The 22,523-nt window shown below is 42.3% G+C and overlaps 1 protein-coding gene across 1 annotated transcript in view; it reads left to right on the top strand.

The window, feature by feature from the left end:
* Lmx1a (LIM homeobox transcription factor 1, alpha) overlaps positions 1-14,527 on the top strand; it is a 136,513-nt gene extending 121,986 nt beyond the window's left edge. Inside the window, exons 5-9 of the mRNA XM_013021780.1 lie at positions 4,836-5,008; positions 7,042-7,119; positions 9,055-9,124; positions 12,244-12,414; positions 14,253-14,527. Of these exons, the coding sequence (XP_012877234.1) occupies positions 4,836-5,008; positions 7,042-7,119; positions 9,055-9,124; positions 12,244-12,414; positions 14,253-14,413 (653 nt within the window). The 3' untranslated portion in view covers positions 14,414-14,527. The remainder of the gene's footprint in view (positions 1-4,835; positions 5,009-7,041; positions 7,120-9,054; positions 9,125-12,243; positions 12,415-14,252) is intronic.
* The last annotated feature ends 7,996 nt before the right edge of the window (positions 14,528-22,523 follow it).

The raw sequence follows: 22,523 nt of genomic DNA, 5'->3' as shown, positions 1-22,523 counted from the left end.
CCCCCTTTTTTTTACAAGAAAGGGGAAAGAAAGGCCTTGAGAAACATGCTCAAACTTTATGCCAAGCCGATTCATTTCATTCTGGTAGGTTGTGCGAGGAGACCTGATCTCTGGACTTCCCCACTAGCAGTCAGATTTATGCTGTGCTTGTGTCTAAATGGCCTCTAGGGATGCTGACATTTGTTGTCGGCGAGCAGCACGTGGAGTGGTGTTTCTTTCATCTCTGTTGAGGGGTGTCAGCTTAAATTATGAGGGATTGCTCCAGCCTGCATCTGGGTGTGGGAGTCTCTGGCAAGGGAGAGGGGCCGCCCCTCTGCTCTGCTTCTCTGCTGTTTGAAGCTTTTCCTTCGTAATTCTGCTCCTCAGTGTTCCTGCTGGCTCTGGGAAAAATCTCCTGACTCGGTTAGACTTTTCCTTGCCTTTGGGCAAATTGACAAGTATATATTTCAAATGCTACATCCCTCTTCCCTCCCTTCTCCTCCCATCCCCTCTTCTCCCCTTTCCTCTCTCCCTTTCTTTTCTTTTTCTTCTCTCTCCCTCTCTTTTCTCTCTCCCTCTCCCTGCCACCCTCTTCCTCCTCTTTCTCTCTCCCTCTCTCTCACCAGTACTGAGGCTTGAACTGAGGGCCTGGTGTTCTTAGTACTATACCACTTGAGCCACAGCTCTACTTTCGAGTTTTGGGTGGCTAATTAGGGATAAGAGTCTCCTGGGCTTTCCTGCCTGGGCTAGCTTTGAACGGCAATCCTTAGAGCTCAGCCTTCTGAATGGCTGGGTGTATAGTGGGAAGCCAGCAGTATCCAGCCGACACTGCATGTTTACATGGAGAAGTTGGAACTCTAATCCAGCAGGTCTTCCTTGCTGAAAGAGGATACTGGGGCATCATTGAACATCCAAGGAGCAGCTTTGGAATTACCCAAAGAAAGTCAAAAGATAATGTTATGCCCCTGACATATCCATATCCATATCGATTCAGCAGCTGGAGCCCGGTGACAGATAGCCATGTCAGTTCCTATTGGCAGCTAGGTGGTGACATGTGTCTCTGTACTTTGTGACTTGCCAAAGTGCTGCTCTTTTCTTCCATCTTTGGCTTCTCTCTTACCTAGACCTGTCTAGGACACCTGAGAATCCACAGGTAGAAGCATTTCTTGTTAAATATGTGTGTTGTTGACCTTGGAAGAGAACACATTAGATCATGCAAGCCATTGATTCCACCATGTATCCCATGAGCAGCACTGTCTGTTCCTGGAATCAGAACCCCCAAAATCAGAACATGTAAGTTTTGATGGAGAACAGGATTATGAGGTCTAGGGCCAGGAGTCAGCACACTTTGGCATGAGGCCAAATCTAGCCTCCTGCCTGCTTAGGAAATGCAGCTTGATTGGAGCACACCTATTCCATTCATATCACCTGGGGCTACCCTCTGCCCTCTAGGATGGAAGACATAAGGAAATGCAAAAGAAAACAGAGCCTGTGAAGATGAAAAATGTTATTCTCTGTAATTCTACAGAGAAGTTCTATTCCAGAGCATAAGGTACTTCAGGGAAGACAAAATGAGGGACCTGAAGAAAGAATAAAGGTGATCGTAGGTAGCAGAAAGGAGGAATCAGGGGAAAATGAACCATACAAGTGACAGGAACACTATAGAGACAAACTAGTATGACTATTGCTCCCTCCTCCTCCTCCTCCTCCTCTTCCTCCTGCTGCTGCTGCTGCTCTTCCTCCTCTTCCTCCTCATCCTGTTTTCTTCCCTGTCTTCTGTATAGGGGTGACAGAGAAAGAATAAGCAGTTCCCTGTAGGGCTGTCTAGCCTTGGAGATGGTTCTCTTCCCCTTCTCCTTGTTGGGATAACAGCTCTTTGGAAATGTGCAGGTGTCCTAGGGAAGGCTGGGTACAGTGACAGCAATGGGAGGATCCCGCAAGCCCTGTCTGGGAACATACTCCAGCAATCACACCCTCTCCAGAACCAGCCCCACTCCTACACTTGCTTTCCGCTGACTTGGTCTGTTGTTGAGAATCCATGTCTGCAGAAAAAGAGATAAATGAACACTGGTAACACAGAATCTTAGCACAGACCTCTGATCAATAGGAGACTATTACTGATTGACAGTATGTGTCTTGGATCAAGAATAGTTTTTAGGATGAAATGATGGCCATCATTTATTTGTTCAACACCTATCACATCCTAAACAATGCTTAAATCCTGTACATCTATCAGCTTATTTTAATTCTAACAACACAATTACTTTTCCTCATGAGTATCTGAGGATGAGTCTTTATGAGTACATTCAGAATCTAGCACAGTAACCAGTAGGGCCAGAATTCAAGCATGAGTGTAGATGAGTCCAAAAGCCCATACTTGTAGACACAATGCCTCTTTTCCTGGATAGTGTCAGCCTATGGGCCACTCTTATTTTTTATTTTAATTTTTCCAGTCCTGGAGCTTGAACTCAGGGCCTGGACACTGTCCCTGAGCTTAATTTGCTCAATGCTAGCACTTTACCACTTGAGCCTCGGTGCCACTTCCAGCTTTTCTGTTTATGTGGTTCTAAGGAATCGAACCCAGGGCTTCATGCATGCTGGGCAAGCACTCTACCACTAAGCCACATTCCCAGCCCTGGGACACTATTATTATTTTAGGCTTTACATTTTCATTAGTTACCTTATCTAACTTATTAAGCATTTACACGAAACTGTATTTGGTACAACAGTGACAGTAAAAGAATCTTTGGACTGGGGGGGTGTGGGGGGAGAAGATGGGAAGGGATGGGAAGGGGAAACAAAGGAGGGGGCAACAATGCTTGATAAGAAATGTACTCATTACCTTGCCCATGTAATTGTTAACCCCTCCGTACAGTATTTTCAGAATAAAAAAAAGAATCTTTGGACTCCATAAGACATGCAAATATTATTTTGTTGACCACAGTGATAGAAGACTTGAGGTGTTTGAAGGTAACATAGTTTCATTTTAAAATGTGTTGTGTTCAAGTTGTCCTGCTCCTCATTTTTTTGTTTTTTTTAATTGTTAAAATATCGTACAGAGGGGTTACAATTACATGGGCAAGATAATGAGTACATTTCTTATCAAGCATTGCAGCCTCCTTCTTTGTTTACTCTTCACATCCCTTCCCATCCTCCCCCCCCCCACTTCTCCGCCAAAGTTGTAAAGTTCTTTTTTGACATTACATCTTGTACATCTCATTGTTGCAATGGGTCCATCTGTATCCCTATTTAAACAATTTGTTTTTTCCCTTCCCCTCCACAAAGTATACCAACAGTGAAAACAGAGGTTATACTGTGGGGGAGGGACATACAAAGCAACAAAGAAATCATCTTATAAATATGTTAGAAACAATCGCAAGAAAGAAAAACCATTTGAATACTTATCTTGGGGTTCATTTCTCCTAACATCAACTTATCTGACCTTTTCTGCTTGTCCTGCTTCTCATTTTTAAGGCTGGCCTTCAGCCCTGGCCCCTTTGGAGTCACCTGCCTTGCTAATCTGCATGAAGCTTGGGTAGGATGTCTGCCTGGTAACACCAGAGAAGTATCTTCTTCACCCCACTGCAGAAACTCATTGGCTGAAACATGGGGGCCGGGAGAATTTCCAATCCATGGAAGAGTAGGATGAAGGGCGAATCCGTCCTATCTTTTGTCCTCTTGGGAGTTCTCCTTATTTCCCTGAGGTTCTTCATTGTTTGCTTCCTCCTTTCAGTTTTTGCTTCTCCTTCTGGGTTATCTGGGACCTCCCTTTTCTGTGAAGTTAGAATTACAGGTGTGGCCTACCTACTTGATACCAAAGGCTTTAGTGCCCAACTTAGAACAGAAATCTCTCTTACATAGTCTTTTCCTAAACCTTAGCTGTACTTTTTTAGGATTGAAATCTCTGTGTGTGAGTGCCCAGGAAAGAATGTGATGGATGTTCAAAGCTTGATTTTCCTTACAGATCCCTGTATTCCTCACTGCTTACAGAATGGAATTATTTCACAAAGCCTTGTAGTTACTTTTGTAGGGAGTTGCTTATTTTATATGTACACATATTTGAGGTATTGCTTGTCTTAGCTGGTCACTTGGTGTTAGTCATCTGTGCTTTTAAGTAATCCAGTGCTTTCCTTCCATGCCATTTTGAACAATAATGTTTTTGTCTCCTGTGGCAGCTAGAATTCCTGACACAGTGTCTAGGAAGTGGCGTGTGACTTCTCCAGATATATTTTGGAAAAACATTATTTAGGAAATCATATTAATAACTTACACATACTAAGCACTTATCATGTGCTGGGCAGCATTCAGATGCCTTCCAGGGATGGGGACCATCCTGCTTTTGGGGTGTATAAAGTCCACAAAATCATTTGGTACATGATAGACACATGTGCTTTGCAGATGCTTCTTTTCAGCTGCCCCTGGATATCTGAATTGAGGATCATTTTTATGGCCCTTGAATAATGTTGTAATTATCCAAATGGCCCTTGGCTGAAAACAAATTCTCTGCTTCTGATCTTTAGAACAGCCCCTTAAAGCCTCTTACGTCACAGTTTTGAACCTGAAGAAATTTTGGGTCATAGAAAGATGTCTAACTTGCTACACTGGGAGATTCAGAGACATCACTCTGGTAAACTCCTGAGGTGTCATAGTGGACTTCCTGCTTCCTGCCTTGGGGTTCAGAAGAGCTTTGCTTAGCCTCTTCCTAAAAGTTATCAAAACCATACCTCACAGCTTATTCTACTCACATAGCAAGCCATCCTCCTGGGAGTGTGGCATCTAAGAGTCTTGTTACTTAATAATATACAGCTCCAAGAAGTAACTGAAGGACTCACCACATTGTTTTCTATTTTGTCTAGGCAAAAGTGATGATGAAGAAAGTCTTTGCAAGTCATCCCATGGGGCAGGAAAAGGAGCCACTGAAGATGGCAAGGATCACAAGCGCCCTAAGCGTCCCAGAACCATCTTGACAACTCAGCAGAGGAGAGCATTCAAGGCCTCATTTGAGGTTTCTTCCAAGCCCTGCAGAAAGGTATTAGGGGAAAGGGGCAGAAAAGGAAGAGCGCTCCATTCTCCTGTGTGTACCTGGATGACTGGGCAGCTGGGGTCCAAGATGTGGGGAAGGAAAATCAAGACAATGAATGAAAGAGAACAGAAGCTCTATTGCAGACTACAGAGACAGTTAAGCTATGGCTCTGGGACTAATATAATCACTTCATGCCTTTTTATCAGTATACCAAGTCCAAAAGTCTCTGGTTCACATCTTTTATTTTATTTTATGGCAAGCAATAGGATTACATGGCAAGCCAAGTAGACTCCTCCTCCTCCTTGTGTTAGTATCAGCTGTAGTACTCTTTTTTATGAGAGGAGGGGATAGAGTTTGCTATGGTGATGGGGACTCATTCATATAGTAGTCCATCTTGCTGTTAGTTGGTGTTCCACTGTGTGCATAGGCCATGGCTTATTTGTTCCTTCATCTATCGAGGAATATAGTGTTTACTTTGGGGCTGATACAAGTGGGGCTGCTGTGAATATGTGTGCAAAACACTCAGTGGCATTGATACTTATAAACCAACATGTCGAATGGTAACCCCTTCGTACAACTACATAAAGATAAGAAGTTAAATATTATCTACCCCCCCCAAAAAACCCCTCTCAGTGTTTTGATAGTTTATTTATTTTTAAATCTCAGAATCCAAAGGAAAAAGCAGGGGAGGGGGCACTTAATGTGTGTTGAACAGTTAATACATTTGGCCACACTCTGACATGAGAAAAAGATTAAACTTCGAAACTCTTTCTTCCCTGTCATTGGCTATGCTCCAAGTGAAGTACTGCTAGAAAGTGAGAGGCCCTCAAAATAGGTGTGCAGAGACCAACCATTCCAGTACAAACTCTTAGCCTTCATAGAGTCTCATGTTGATGCTTGTGTGCCGATGAAGATACATGAGTGCACACACAACGGAAGCACCAGCGAGCGAGCTGTGGTGATGTCAGGGAAGGATTACTGGGAGATGTGAGGAAGGTCTCTTCTGTCTGGGGAATCTGCAAGGCTTTGTAGAGCAGGTGGTTTCTGGGCTGGGCCCCTAAGGCAGGGATAGGGTTTCAGCAGGTGCAGGGGTCCCCTCTGTGTCCTTCTGTTGTAGCTGGCTTAGCAGAAGGATGTTTCTTGGATATCTAGTCTATTCTTTCTTTTTCTCCTAAGCCTTACCCAAAGTAGCAGGGTCAAGATGAAGTATTTTCTAAGTCCTCAATTTGCAGGACTTACATGTTTATTTAAGGGGTTCTTTCCAGCCTATCATTTCTGGACACTTACCAAGAAGGTTTGCATCTCTCAGTCCTGCTCTAGAAATCGGTGTTTCCTGGTCTTATCCTTTCTCACAGTTTTTCCAGTCTCTTGCTGTGGCCCAGATAGCTGGAAGATATTTAAACACATTCCTTTAACACCTGCATCTTCAGGTGCACCCAATGTGTGCTCCTGCATCAGTGTTGTCTCCTGGGCCCTACCAGGTTGCAGATAGCTCTTGTTTTATGTCTTGTTCTCTCTGAGTAAGGCTCACTCAGGACAACAGTAAATAGGAACATTTGAACAACATCCAAAGTCCCTTAGAGTTAGGGAGAGAAAACCAAAAGTTTTAGGTCAATGAATTTTAAGCAAGAGAAGAAAACTGTTTGTTTTTGCAAAGTTATTTTCACTTTACTTCTCTTTAAATAAGCTAAATATATGAGCATAGCCTACAGCTAAAATGCAGTAGAGTTTTATCATGTCTTAGAATCATGTGAAGACCTAATTTCAGACTAAGAAAAACCCAGAAACACTTCTTGGGAATGTGCATTTAAATTGAGTGTTCCCTGCTTTTACCTGGTGAAGTACACCCCCTCTGCTAGCAGGAAAGCATGTGCTTCTGTCCTGGTTTATACTGAACGTGAATCAGGAGCTCAGAAGCTAACCTCTGTGTAAGATGCAGCCAGCCCACTGGCCTCCTTGCTGGGACCTTGTCTATGGACTGCACAGGAGATGTTCTGCCTCCTACCCTGAGATGCTAGTAATGCTCAATTCTTTTCAAGGTGAGGGAGACGCTGGCTGCAGAAACCGGGCTGAGTGTCCGTGTCGTCCAGGTGTGGTTCCAGAACCAGAGAGCTAAGGTAATCTGCTTTTCACTTGTGTCTGATGTTGTGATGCTGGCTTTCTGAAGTAGCAGCAGTAGGGCATTTCATTTGCTGCCAAGCAAAGTTTTGTTTTCTTTCCTGAATTCCTGCACAAAGTAGCTTCTCTCTCTCTCTCTCTTCCACCCATGTCTACTTCCATCTCTCTCTTCTCCATCTCTCTCCCCATTTCTCTGTCTCTCAGCAGTGTTAGGGTTTAAACTCAGAGCCCCACACTTGTTAGGCAGGCATTCTACCACTTTAGCCCTGCCTCTAGCTCTTTTCCCTTTATTTCTTTTTAAATTTTAGATTAATAATACATTTTGTTCTCCCAATTTGTTCATTAAAATATACTGAAAAGCACTGTGGCTCTCTCCTACTCACAGAACAATAACTACCATTTGCTTGGAGTTGCTGAATTCTTCCTCAGCTTGTTTTACCAGATACTTTGGTTAATTTTAGGATACAGTCTGATTTTTTCATGGCCTGTATCACAATACTCTTATTTATGCCTCTTGCTGTAATTGAGACAACAGGTTCATGGCACCATGCTCATCTTCCAAGTAGTTTTCTTGATTAGAAATTATGTTGTCCATGATTATTGAAGATATAGTGTCCCTGAAAAAGGAAAGAGAAAAAGGGTTTTCTCTTTTCTTTTTTTTCCCCAAAGTGGCTTCTGTATTCTTAGTGGCCATGACTGTGAATCTGACTGCCATCTATATGAATAAATGTCTTTCTGTGTCTTTCAGTAAAACTATATTCTTTGGGGAAACAGGTAGGGATTGAGAGAGGGTCTCTTCCTACTCCAGCTTCATGAGGTCTGGGATTATAGGTGTGCATCACGTCTAGCTTAATACCATATTATTTAATTTTGCTTATTAATTTTATTCTTTAATTGTTATTTATTCTAAATTGTAAAGTTCTTTGAAAATTTCAAAGAAACACCCCCGAACACCCATGACTGATGGGCAGGATAAATACCTCTACTCCCATTTTCCAGCATCTGCCTCTCACCAGCACAGCCCCAATCACCAGTGTCCTCAAACCCTATAAAGGCTCGAGTGCTCCCATTATGGGTTTCATTTGAGAGTTTTCACTCATTTATCCTCCTACCCCTAAAAATGCATGTGGCATGGTCTGTTTTGCCAAGATCCTGGTCATTAGTGGGTGGTAACTTGCTCTCTCCTTACCTGATTATGACTGGTTAAGTTAGTATTTCCATCACTGAATCCTCAGAACAGGGCTGTTGTATTTTTTTCATTAGAAGAGGATGCCATGATGCAGTAAGTTTAGAAGCTCCCATAATCATAGATTCACTAAGCAGAAGTGCACATTTAAAACTCTGAGAAATCTTGCAATAAAGAAATTGATTAAAAAAATAACACATTCCCCTGCTTTCTCAAAGTACGTGTTAACATCCTGTGGAATCCCAGTGTTCCCCAGAACACAGTTTGACAAACAAGTGGGATAAGTATTTGCTTTGGTACCAAGCTTCTTACCCAGAGGCATGAATCTCTCTGGAGGTGTTTCAGAGACAAGGGCCAGTAGATGTGGAGTGAAGGGCATTTTCTTGGAACATCCTCAATCCCACCTCATCAGCAGCCATCATTCCACATCTATCCTGGCTGCAAAGCCCACACCCAGGTACTTCTTATTGTCTTACATGAAACTGGTGAAGGATTAGCAGTGACTGGTTCTTGCAGAGAGGAATTCCTTGTTCTTTGAAGACAAGCTTTGCATTGCTTCTCTGCCAGCTGCATTTGACTTGAGGCACTACTCCTTCACAAGACTCCTGGACTGTGAAAAAGCTGGAGAAACACTTCTTCGACTTTACAAATACCATCTCTCACCAGAGGGCCCTGGCCCTTCTGTTTCTCTCTCACCGAGTGAACCTCCGCAGGCTCCTGATTAATCCTGAGTTTCTTATCTTCCCAGATGAAGAAGCTGGCCAGGCGGCAGCAGCAACAGCAGCAAGACCAGCAGAACACCCAGAGACTGAGTTCTGGTAAGCTGGTGGCTCTTTCAGGCAAAGCCCTTTGGTGTCTAGGCCTCTCCAACCAGAGGCCTCCAACTGCCCAGCATTTTGAGTGAAGGCCAACCCACACACCCACTTGAGAGAGATTAGTTTTAGATGAGGACTGAAGAAGCATGGAGGACTTGCAAGAGTGTTGAGGACATGTGAATTGCACCTCTAGAAGTGGTCATTGGAGGTGATGTTAGCCTTGTGCATATCCCCCTTGCTTAGATCCTACCAGGATCTTGTACAAAATCAAAGCCATGTCTAGTTTCTTCACTCATCCAGTTCTCCTCCTTCTCATCAAATCCAGTCATCTCACCTCTTGGCTTCCTGTTATTGTGATAAAATACCTGAGAGAATCAACTTGAAAGGTTTAGTTTTGGCTTATGGTTTCAATAGCTTTCTGTCCATTGGTTGTTTGGCTCTGCTGAAAGGCAGACCATCATGACAGAGCATGCAATGGAGGATGCTGCTCGTCTTCTTGCATCCAGGAAGTGAAAGAAAAGAGGAAGACGTGAAGGTCCCAATATGTCTTTTCAGGAGCACACGTCCAGTGACCTAATTTCCTCCTCCAAAGGTTCACCAACTCCCAATAATGTCACAGGCTTTACCATATGAGCTTTGGGGGTAATATTTTAAGATCCAAACTGTAGAACCCTTCTCCCTCCAAAATGATGTAAAATAATGAAGGTAATGAGCGTTAGATGATAATTCCATCCTTTTTCAAACACAGTTCACAAAGAGTCTTCACACAGGTTGCTGACTTGCTTTTGTCATAAGCACTTTTCTGAGGTGAAGAGAATGCTAGACCCCCATTTTACAGATGCACGAAGGTGCTCTGCAAGTTCGAATGGGTTCCACACGGGTAAGGGATAGAGGTGAGATTAGAAAGCATCTCTGTAATTCTTTGTCCACTAGGCTGAGCTGCCTAAGTAAACCTTACTTGATGTTTCCTCGTCTTTCTCCTCTTTTGTCTTCTTCCAGAGCTGGTAGGAGGATTGGGAACAAGAATTATCAGAAGCCATGAAGCTCAAAGAAAATATCAGCAGTCTCACTACATTTAAAAACACGATCATTCTTTTAATGTTTTTATCTTTAATTATAATTTTCTGTATCATGCAGAATTCAAGATTAATAATGGCACAGGCAGATAAGATAAAGTCTCTAGAGTTTCTGTAGTTTTGCCGCATAAGGATACATTCTTTCTTTCTTTCTTTTATCAGTCCTGGGTCTGGTCCCTGTCCCTGAGCTTCTTTTGTTCAAGGCTAGAATTCTACCATTTCCAGCTTCTTCTGTGTCTGTGGTGCTGAGGAATCGAACCCAGAGCTTCATGCTAGGCAAGCCCTGTACCACTAAGCCACATTCCCAGCCCCAAAGACATACTCTTTAGGCCAAATCATTCAAAGACACATTGGAAATTATTTGAAAGAGCTCAGTTATAATTTTGGTTTAAAAAATTCAACTGGGACAGGATTTGACAGCTAAGAGAGCATAGTTATAATCAAAATAGTCACAAAGAACATGATCATTCTTAAAGGGATATATATCCATATCTACCAACACAGCCATTCCTGAAAGTAAGGGTTCCTTTAAAGATTTATATCTTTTGTTATTGTTGTTGTTGTTGGTCATGGGGCTTGAACTCTGGACCTGGGCGCTGACCCTCAGCTCTTCAGCTCAAGGCTAGCACTCTACTACTTGAGCCACAGCACCACTTCCGGCTTTTTCTGTTTTTGTGGTGCTGAGGAATCAAACCCAGGGCCTCATGCATGCAAGACAAGCACTCTGCCACTGAACTACCTTCCCAGACCCTAAGGGTTTATATCTTAAGAGCAGATCTTCTCACACTTGAATGTGCATATAAATTGCCTGCAATCTTGATAAAATGCAGATTCTGACTCATAAGGAAAGTCCATGTAGACCCCAAGAAGTCTATTTTCACAAAATGTTGCTTAAAATAAAAAATCCCATTGCTAATGCAATGCAGTGCTGTCAATAGAGATTCTTGTCTTTCCATGGACTGAATTGTGCTGTCACATGGCTAGCCTTGATCCAGAATTTGATTCTTGCAACCTAAGAGTTTCTTTAGCTTCTTACCCTTTAAACTTAGGGCTACTTTTTTATGAGAGAGAAAACTGATAACAAGATCACAGTATTGGAAAAGATGAACAGCAAACTGGTCAAGAGATTTGAATTCTGTTTTCAACTCTTATTTTATTTGGGACTAACTTTTCTATCTCTTTGTAGCTGAGACCATGCATCTCTGTAGGTTGGGGTAATCAGACCTGTGACCTCTGTCTCATGGGGGCCCCTGTAATTTTTAAAGAGGGTCACAGATAGGAGGGGGGCTTTAGTTAGAGCATACATAGTTGTTTGTCTAAACTAACAAGCTCATAGGGAGAAGAATTGTGCCAAGGCATTGGGAGAACACAAACTCTTAGTGCCTTGGATTTTGTTTAAAGGATTCTCAAGGCACATCCTATCATAGACTTAGTAAACAGTAGTAATTGACTCTTCTTCTCATGAACTTCTGTACACAAGTGCAGCTAGCTATAGTCAAAGTACACATGACTTCACAGCATCTTCATATTAGCCCTGGGAGACCAGTTGTTCCAATAGCCTAACTTGGCCAATGGGCTCATAGGAGGTTATTACTGAAAGGATCTTTAGGTTCATCTACTCAATTGTTGCCAAACCTGTGCCCAAACCCCTTATTTACATCGGAGACACTCAGATGATGGCCTTTCATAGGTGTAGGCTTGGAATCACTGATGTCACTTGGTCATCTGTTGTAAGTGAGGAAACTAGACCTAGCAAGGGAAATGGTTCTCAGCACCTGTGTTCATACCCGTTTATGGTCCAGCCAGCACGGAATAAGTCTGATGGAGAATATGGTTTCCAAAGCTAGGTCACAAAAGGTGTGGCATTTGTGCTTTGTACTCACTTGGGTCACTTGTTCTGGTTATCAGGCTGGCATGCCATGAGGACACTTCAGCACTTAAGAGAGGGCTATGTAGTGGAGCAACAGTAGTAGTAAAGGTTGTGAAGTCTGGTGGGGTGCTAAGCTGCAAGTGAAGAATTGACCTGCTTCCTTCTTTACCCCACAGCCCAGACAAATGGTGGCAGCAGTACTGGGATGGAAGGGATCATGAACCCCTACACAGCTCTGCCCACCCCACAGCAGCTGCTGGCCATCGAGCAGAGTGTCTACAGTTCGGATCCCTTCCGACAAGGGCTCACCCCACCCCAGATGCCTGGAGATCACATGCACCCTTATGGTGAGAGGGACTCAAGCCCCAACTTGCTTGGCTGGGTTTCTCATTCCATCCCCAAACACATTTACAATGAAACTTCAAAACAGAGTATATGTCCCACAAGATGCTGCTTGGATGGCTACCCATTGGTTACAGAAGAAAGACTCATGCACATTCATCAGTGATGCTTTCATTGCCTTTTATTTTTAGTCCTTCCTAGTGACCCTCCCTTACTACATGCTCCTTTCCACTTAACCCAGTGTTAATGACAGATTAGCCATGGAGACTAGTGGGCAGAGGTGAGCTCTGGAGCAGAAGGCTAATGTCTGGCCTTAGGATACAACTCAGCGTATGTCTTTTCTCATTACTTTTAGTACTGCTATTGTTGCTATTATTACCATTAAAGTGGTAGTATTATTAGTGGTAGTACTGAGATTTGGGCTCAAGGCCTTGTGGTAGCTGTGAAAGCACTTTACCACTTTTTATTGTTATTTTTATTGTTATTATAAAGCTGGTGTACAGAGGGGTTACAGTTTCTTCAGAAAAAGTGTATTTCTTTTGGATAATGTCACCCCTATCCTCTCTGCTGCCACTATTTAATGCTCCTGCCACCATTTGATTCTGCTTTTTTTGGGAGGGGGGTGGTGTCTCCTATTTTGCCCAGGTTTAGAGTCAGATTATGTCCCTCCTATCTCTGCCTCCTACTAGTTGAGATTGCAGGCCTTTTTAAAGGTTTTTTTTATTGTAAAAATAGTGTACAGAGGGGTTACAGTTACATGAGTAAGGTAAGACGTACATTTCCTATCAAGCATTGCCACCTCCTCCTTTGGTTTTCCCTACCATACCTTCCTTTCCCACCTCACCCAACTCCCTTTTCCCTCCCCAAGTTGTAAAGTTCGTTTTCAACATAGTGTCTTATACATCTCATTGTTGCAATGGGTCAACCTGTATCCTTGTTTCAGCATTTTGTTATTTCCCTTCCCCTCCCCAAAGCATTGCCTTTTGAGAAGGAGTCTTGATAACTTTTTGCCTGGGTTATAGGAACTATGCCTTTACACAGAGAAAATCCATTGAGAATGTTATTGCACTGTTCTAATCTATGACATAATCTGTAATGAATTACCCTGATAAACTAATAATTAAAGTTTTGTCCAGCAAGTTTTTAAAATATTAATACTACAGACATAAAAGGTCACACAAATTTTGTCAACATTCCCCCTTAATTAGACTAGTACATTAACAACCCTAAATGCCATCCATTTAGCAAATGCTTTTGGGGGGAACAAAACAATTCAGGGCCTCTGTCGGCCCATCTTACGCACATACATATCCATAGATGTGTGTGTGCACTGTTCAGTAATGGGCATACTACATCCATTTTGCTTCTTTAGTAGACATCTGTAACACCTGGACCAGTCTTCACTTCATGGCTATGGGAAACCAGGGCACATGGGTTTTATGCACATTCTTACTTGTTCAGAGTTTCAGGGGTCTTATTACATGAAGACTCTGTGACATGTCCTTTAGAAAAATGAACAATTAATACCCCATGACCAATTTTTATAAGCTCTAGTTTCCAGCTTTTCAGTGACTAGGAATACAGATGAAGCAGGCCCTTCCTCAGGCTCTGGCACAGAGATCCTGAGGATAGGCACCTGGCCTTCCTCTCCTCTATCCTACAAATCTGGGGAGACAAAAGGCACTCAATAAAACTTACTGTTTGAAAAGACAAGTGTCTATCCCTGGGTGGTATCGTTAGCCTCCCTTGAAGAAGCCGTGTTTTTAAGTTTGGCTGGATTTCCCAGCACTGAAGTGACTCACTTTTTGAAGAACCTCATGCCTGTGTTTTATCTCCATTTCAGGTGCGGAGCCCCTTTTCCATGACCTGGATAGTGACGACACTTCCCTCAGTAACCTGGGTGACTGTTTCCTAGCAACCTCAGAAGCTGGTCCCCTGCAGTCCAGAGTGGGAAACCCTATTGACCACCTGTACTCCATGCAGAATTCTTATTTCACCTCTTGAGTCTTCCCCTAGGGTTTGCTGGTTAGCCTCCATATGGAACAACCATATTATATGAGGGGTCACTGGCTTTAGGATGGGGAGGCCAGAGAATAGATGGGTTGGGGAGGGAGTTTTGTTGGGGATGCTGTTGTAAATTGACACGGTGTAGCTCAGCATTTCCAAAGACTGAATACATTATGGATTGCATAGTTTAATGTTTTTAATAGGAGTGTTAGCTTTAGATTTGAAGATGTGTTTATCATTAAGGACAGGGACTTTTAATATAAGCATTCTCATGAAAACTAGATACTTAGGGACTCCTAACAACTTCCCACCATTTTGGGGAAGCACTTGTCAAGAGGTGCATACATCTATCCATCCACACACCATAGGAAGACAGACAGACAGACAGATAGGTGTGTGTGTGTGTGCGCGCGCGCGTGCGAGTGTATAATCCTTCATACTTTATCATCAAAGTTTATTCTTAATTATAACAGACACCAACTGTACAGCAAAAGTAACTTTATTTTCAGTGTGAACTATATTTAAGGAAATGCTTGATGCACTTAAGTTATAAAACGAGATAATTTACTTTTATAAACTTTATTTTTAGTTTGAAAAGATTTGTCAGCAGGACAGAGGGGCTGTTCCAACTGTCCCTACAGTGTTGAGTGTTTGAGTTTATTCTGTTTCTTAGAGTGTCATTGTGATCTGGAAAGCAGCTCTGTAGCTGGCAGTATTTGCTAGTGGACTTGTACTCTTGTTCTCGTTGAGGTTGAATCACTGGGCTTGCTTGAGTGGGACAGAATAATCCCTAACCAGGATCTTAGAAAATACAAAATCTAGACTCTTGCAGTTTCTGTTCAGTTCTTACACAGGATGATTGGGCAGCATCTGGAAAGATGGTTCTGCTCTTGAGCTCCTGCATCCGGTGTGGGGCTGATCACATGTTCCTACCTCCCTAGGGGACACTGAGGCTTCATTCCCCATAACACATGATCTGGACTGAGGTGGTATTTGTTTAAAGTTACAGCCAAACCATCCACGTGGTAAAGGAGGATACCTGGGAGTGCAGAATAGGAGGCTGCCGCACCTGAGCCCTGTGGGCAGCTCTGCCAGTCAGAGTCCTTCTGCCAAGCCTACACAGGCGGACAACAGCAGCTCATAGTGGGCCAGAGTCCTTCAAAGGGGAAAGGTTTGGGGTTTGGGCTGGGGGCGCAGAAGAAGGCATGGAGTGGTAGTGTTCTAGAACAGAGGTTGACAAAGTAGTGCCTGCAGATCTGGTGTTTTCAAAGATTTTCAAGCATTCTTAAAAGAAAGACGTTGGGACAGACTAAATACAAAAAGTGTGAAATATTTGCTATTTCGATTTGGCTCTTTACTGGAAAAAATGTTAAGAGTCCATGTTCCAGAGATCTATCTCTAAACAGCCTTGTGAAGCTCAGAGGGAGAGGAGAGCTGGCAGAGAACTGGGGCTCCTTCTTCCAGTTCACCCTACTGGAGGTGAACATAGAAGACCCCATAGCCACCGAAGACAAGGAGAGTGCCACACGCTGGTTTCTAACTGTGGTGCTAGGATGGGATCTTTCTGTGCCAGAAACCTCCTGGGAAACTAGAAAAAGTCAGGGGAAAAGACAGAAGATAACTTAGACTCCTTTTAAAGGGACTGTGTGGCAGGCTTGGCCTCACTCCTGGAGTTGTCATTGGAGCCAATGTACACAGCCACATGTTCTCTTTATGCTCTGCCAGTCCAGGGGAAAAACGTCCCCTTTTGGTAGAGTCTGTGTTGTGTGATTTTTGTGTACTCTTGCTTATAATGTATGCAAACCAGGAAGAACCCCAAAGCAGTCTGATGAGTGAGAACAAAGCAGATTTTGGTGGGGAGGCTCTGTAAGTGTCTGTGGTACAGACATGTTGGAGAATGTAGCAGATACTGTGTGAGTGAAAACAAATAGAGACCTTTAATTCCACTCTTCAATGGCATACCAAGGTGAAATTAAAAAAAAAAAACAAAACCTCTTCCAAATGAGCTGTTGTTTATTCTGGGGCAGAATGCTGGACAATACACCAGGAGAACATGGGAATTTGAAATCCAGAGCCTTGGGGACAGGCTTAAGGTACAATTCTAAATGAGGGAAAAGTGGGAGTACTGGAAAATCTAAGAAAGGGGTCTTCAGTCTCTTGCCCAAGTGGACAAAAATCCCAGTCTTATTGAAATCTACACAGCAGCCAGCACTGAGAACATTCTACTTTCACCATAAAGCTCACTCATATCAGGGACGTTTGTACTATGTGTTGTGTGAACATTTGCTTGGGAATCAAGTCAGTCATCAAACAGGAAGAAGATTTCTCATAAAGGACTGACAGCAAATGCTTAGAATGGGAGAACAGAGCAGCAGATAATAGATTGCTGATAGCTTCTCCCAAAACTTGCAACGATTTAAAGAGTGATAGATGAAAAGAGGGGCAATTATTATGTGACTTTAAGAAAGGAGTACAGAAACAGTGTGAATGAGAAGCCAGGAAACATGAAAAATAACATTGTTCCATGTCTGTTTTCTTACTTAATCTGCCATTGTTCAGACCCTCTCACCCTTTGTTCATCTACCCCTTGCTGGAGGCTGGTTTGGCCTCTTACTGGTGGTTTGGAAGAGGAGAGGTGAATTACAAGGCCATGTTGGTGGGGGAGGATCCCACTAAAGAAGCCTATATTTCAGACTGGCCTCCTTTGGGCTGGATGTGGCTCCCAGCTTCAATATCCATCGAGATCCAAGGAGTGAGACATTTCCCCCTGTGTTCACTCATCTTTCAAAATCAGGATTTTGAAGAAACATCAGTGTTTGCTTTTCTTAAGAAGCCTATAGCCAGGTGCCAGTGGCTCATGCCTGTAATCCTAGCTATTCAGGAGGCTGAGATATGAGGATCACAGTTCAAAGCCAGCCCAATCAGAAAAGTCCTTCAAACTCTTATCTCTAATAAACCACTAGAAAATCAGAAATGGCGTTGTGGCTCAAGCGGTAGAGTGCTTGCCTTGAGCTGAAGAGCTCAGGGACAGTGCCCAAGCCCAGAGTTCAAGCCCCACAACCGACCGAAAAACAAAAAGAAGCCTGCAAAGCTGGGATGGGTATCTATATCAGGTAGGGGCTGGTGAATGCTGCCATTTCCTCAAATAGACTCCAGATTTCATAACAGTCCAAACACAGTGGAAAATGTGGGTATTTGTTCATGTAGATGACCTAAGAGAGAGGTATCTTCAAAGACATCTTTTCTTCCAGTCACAATGAAGGTTTTACTTATTTGTCTGAATCTTTTAGTAGGATCTGAATATATCTTTTTTTTTCTTTCCAACTCTAATAAGACATGTAGATGATCTTAACTCCAGCTTCTTCTCTATGGAGGAGCTGCCCTCTACTGAGCTGATGGCACGTGGTAGCTACAGGAGATGACATTTGTCTCTGCCTCATAGGAGGGGAATGAAGGCAAGCAGAGGCATGAGATGTACAAAGAAGTTAGTTCTGCCTCTGACATGGAAAGGGCAGGTGTGTATTGGCTGTTGTCCTGTGAGTCAGACCTACTTTCAGGACTTGGTCATTGATGACTAGCTTGGAAATCTTGGAAGTCTGAGACTCCAAAGAAGTCTTTCAAGAAGTCTCAGAGCATCTTTTAAAGAAAATGGAGATAACATTGGTTCCTCTGAGCTGAACAGGTGCACCCACCCTCATTTCTTACCATCAGTTTGTTGAACCTCAAGGTGGGTCTCATTCATCTGACCAGCTATGTGGGAGAGTGACTTATGTCATGTTTGGTTGAAGGCATGAAAACAAAATTCCAGTTAGGAAAATACTTTAAGATCTTTCACCCCCAGAAGTGATCATGACACAGGAGAATTCTCCAACTATCTCATCACTTTCTTTTCATGACTATGTCCAGGAAAAGATGTGAGGGTTGGTATCAGAACAGAGAGCCTGGAGCCCAGGGCATAGCTTCCACTGCCTGGGAGAAAATGGAGTTGGTGTGACATCAACCAAAAGTGGAAAGAAGATGGAATTTATCTCTTCAGTTTTCAAACTAAATTTTTAACCAAGTTGTAAATGAAACCAAAGTCAGTTTCTCTAAGTCAATCCAAACTAGAAAGAAAATGATATTAGTGCAATGAAACTGTACTACCAAGAGTCACAGTTGAATCAGAATAAAATTAATAAACTTTTATTGAATCCTTTTGATTTACCATGGCATACTATGTTCAGTGATAGGAAGAAGAGAGCTATCATTAGACTCAAAGGAAGACCTGAAGCCTTCATGCTAACAATATAGTCTTTCTCTCTCTGAATGAAAAGGAAAGCTCAAAGTTATTACCTTAAGGTTTGTGCTACATAGGAAGTTTCCTAGTTCCCTAAACATGACCATGAGCAAGGTTCTCAGCTTTCACACCTTCATCTATGGTCTGTCGGCCATGTTGGTCATTGTGAACACCAAAGAAATAAGAATAAGCACTACAGACTACTGTGCTATACAAACTGGAAGGCAACTCAGCGTATGATCCCAGGGGACATGCACAGACAAGTTCCTTGAACATAGTATATGAATGATGCTCAGCTTGGTCAGAAGACCACAGCATAGAAAGAATGCTCAGGTCAGAGTGTGAGCAAATTTACTCTGCCAGTAGTTGTAGGTCACTGATCTGGTTGCCCGATGGGCCTTCCACCCCCCAGGGCAGGATTCTGGCAAAGGAGCCAGGTGGCCACACTCTGGTGGGTCGTCAGTTTGCTTGTGCTTTTTAACCTTCCCTGCTCTTTGTGCATTTTTTGTTGTTGTGGTTGGTGGTGGGCCTGAACTCTGAATGTGAGTGCTTTCCCTCAGCTCTTCAGCTCAAGGCTAGCCCTCTACCACTTGAGCCACAGCATCATTTCCAGCTTTTTTCTGCTTATGTGGTGCTGAGGAATCAAACCCAGGGCCTCATGCATACAAGTCAAACACTCTATCATTGAGCCACCTTCCCAACCCCTGCTATTTGTGCTTTTAAGGGGTGAGTAGAGCCTGCCCCTAATCTATAGTGAGAAGGACATGTCTAGGTAGTTTTACATCTGACTGATTCATTTGCCCCTTTAGCAACTTACTCATTTATTTACTCCTTTCATTTTCTCAACAAGTTGGAATGTATTAGGTTTTGAGATGGGTAATAGAAAAATTGGATAGAAATAGATATTGACTCTGCCCAATTAGAGATTGCAACTTAATAGGGGAAATAACCATTAATCTAAATACTACTAGAACTTTCATTGTCTTAAAGAGTCACAAAGGAGGAGACAGTCTAATTTCTGTGATTAAATGGATCTGATAAACTAATTTTCTCTAAAGGGAGATCATTGGTCTGCTCTGAAGATGCATTCTATAGTATCTTATACTGCAAAATATCTTCAAACCAAAGGAATGGGCCACTGTCCTTCAATCAAGTAAGCACTGATGTGGGCTTTCAGTGCTTTCTCGTCACAGTGCATTCATTCATCTATTTCTGATAATATCTGATAGCAAGTTAGGTTCAGAACTGAGTTAATTTCTGGCTCTGAGTCTGACTTTTAAATACCAAGGTACAGAGCGGTCTTAGGATCACATGCAAGCCCAGACACTGTAAGTGGTTTGAAGAAGTCACGGTATCTATCCTGCACTCAAGGAGCTTATATTCTAGTTGAAGGTAAAGAGACACACAAGTGGATTTAACGTATATGCCTACACCTGCCAAGTATCTGACTACTGGTACAGATGAAGTGTGCTAAGAGATTTTAGAAAACAGATTGATTATTGGGACAAGGAAATGACGAAAGAGTCTTGCCAAGAAGGTGGGGGGGGGGAGAGTCTCAGCCTTCAAAGGCAGGTAGAATTTAGTTGGTTGGAGAAGAGGAAGAAGGCATTTGCAAGAAAAGCCCTAGACAGAAGGCAGGGCACCAGGCACCCACATGGGTGAAGGCATGGGGAGTAAATGTGAGGTTCTGAGTGAGACTGGTGGTGAGACTTGGGGACAGGAACTCATTGCCAAATCACCCTAATTCAGATCAAAGACACTCTACCTCAAGGTGTGGCTAGGGCTGCTAGCCATCCCATGTAAACAACACTCTTCTTAGCTGGCAAAGCTGACCTGGAATAAATCCTGTATTTCTCAGTCTTCATTACAGCATTTCTAACCATGAGATAAGCCCAAGTGTCACATGACTTTCTTTAAAAGGCAATTGGTATGTGCCTATGGTGAAGCGGCAGGTGGAGGAGGCCCAGGTTCCTGAGGACTCTTGACCTACATGAATATGAGAAATAAACATCTTTCTTTTTTAAAAAACACTGTTGTTTGGACTTTTTTTGATTCAAGGCCAAACCTAATCTTAACTAATACATGATGACAAATACAGATAAGAAATCTAAGCATGTAAAAAAATCTACTAAAGTATAAAAGACCCAGGGACAATATATGGATGAGAAGAGACAAGAGAGGAGGAGGAATGGCTACTTTGATTCTAGAATCTATAGATGGTTTGAAGACCCCAAACTTTAGAGTTGCCTCCCTTAAAGAAAAGGCAGCTCATTTTCTTGACACTCATCATCCTAAGCTTCTCTAAACATCCATATATATGTATATGTATGTATATGTTATATATATACTCACACACGTGTGTATATATATATATATATATATATATATATATGGGACTGTAGCCAATATGTAATTTAATTAGATTGTCCAGATTCCCAAAAGAGAGTGAGCAGTGTTAGGAAATAGTGCATCCGTCCAACCCATTCTAGCCCTTACTGGACCTGAAAAATAAACATGTTTTATTTGCAAACACTTCCTTGTATACATGCTTGCATACACGTGTACAAATATGCTTACTCACAGGATGTACAGAAGTTACAGTCCCAAGGCTAGCCAGTTATTTACCCTTAACCTTAACTCTGAATTACTATTTGGGCCAAAATAAAGTCTTGGTTATATGTATATGTGTTGGGGATTCAGGAAAGTGGAGGTTATAGAGGATCAAATACACCTTTCAAGTCCTATAAGAGGAAGATGCGTCTTTGTGCCATCCATAATTTGGAGGCGAAGCTATTTTTTTTAAGGTTGTAAGGACACCAAAGCATCAGACCTGCCCCTTCTCCTTTGGACACGCCAAAAATCTATCCAATAGTATCTGAAGGAGACTGTCATGGGGGGAGAGCAGGTAGAATCAAATTTATCACAAAGCATACATTATATGGATAGCAAGCTATTTATTGATCTTAGTGAAGAGCCCACTGGATATTAAGTTTAGCTTAGTAAATATCTTTGAAATGTCTGGCACATGCCAGCACAATGCCAGGGACTAGAGGGAGAAATAAAGGTGGGCATGGAGGAAATAACTAATCACCTTATATCTGTGCTTAGTCTGCATTCCCTGGTCAAAGACATCCAGGGGTAGTTTCCATTAAGCAGTTGGATGTGTCCTAATTTTGTTCTTAATCTTAGGACACTAATAAGCAATTACCCAGTGAATAAGAAAAATGTAGACAGTAGGTAATGAAATGTAGCTGATACTTAATGTAGGCTGATGGTCAGAGATATCCCGATTCAACACTTGGTCAAGATTCTCTTTGAATAACGGTTAACAAATATGACCAAGTCCTTGTTTTCTTATTCTGTTAGCACTTCCTTGCTGACAAGGCATTGGATTAAAAGGTGATAGTAAATAATGAGAGAAAGAGTGCAAGAAAAGTTCGAGAATTCTACTAGTGGTGTGCTTACTTAGTAAAAGATAAGTAAAAAAGAATACATTTTTGTAACCACTAAGCATCTTGTTTGTATATTTCAGACTAATGCTACAACTTCCTATTTGGTGACCCAGTGTTTGCATTTGTGTTTTTTCTTTTAATATTTTTAAATTATATATATATATATATATATATATATTATTGTAAAGATACTATACAGAGGGGTTACAGTTGCATGAGTAAGGTAATGAGTACAGTTCTTTTTTTCCCTAAGTTATTTTTTTATTTTATTTGTGAACATATTGTACAGAGGGGTTACAATTACATGGGCAGGATAATGCATACATTTCTTACCAAGCATTGCAGCCTCCTCCTTTGTTTACCCTTCACATCCCTTCCC

This window comes from Dipodomys ordii, unplaced genomic scaffold, assembly GCF_000151885.1.
Source record: "Dipodomys ordii isolate 6190 unplaced genomic scaffold, Dord_2.0 Scaffold57, whole genome shotgun sequence".
NCBI lineage: Eukaryota > Metazoa > Chordata > Mammalia > Rodentia > Heteromyidae > Dipodomys > Dipodomys ordii.
The sequence above is the reverse complement of the archived record's forward strand: the minus strand, read 5'-3'. Positions and strand labels throughout refer to the sequence as shown.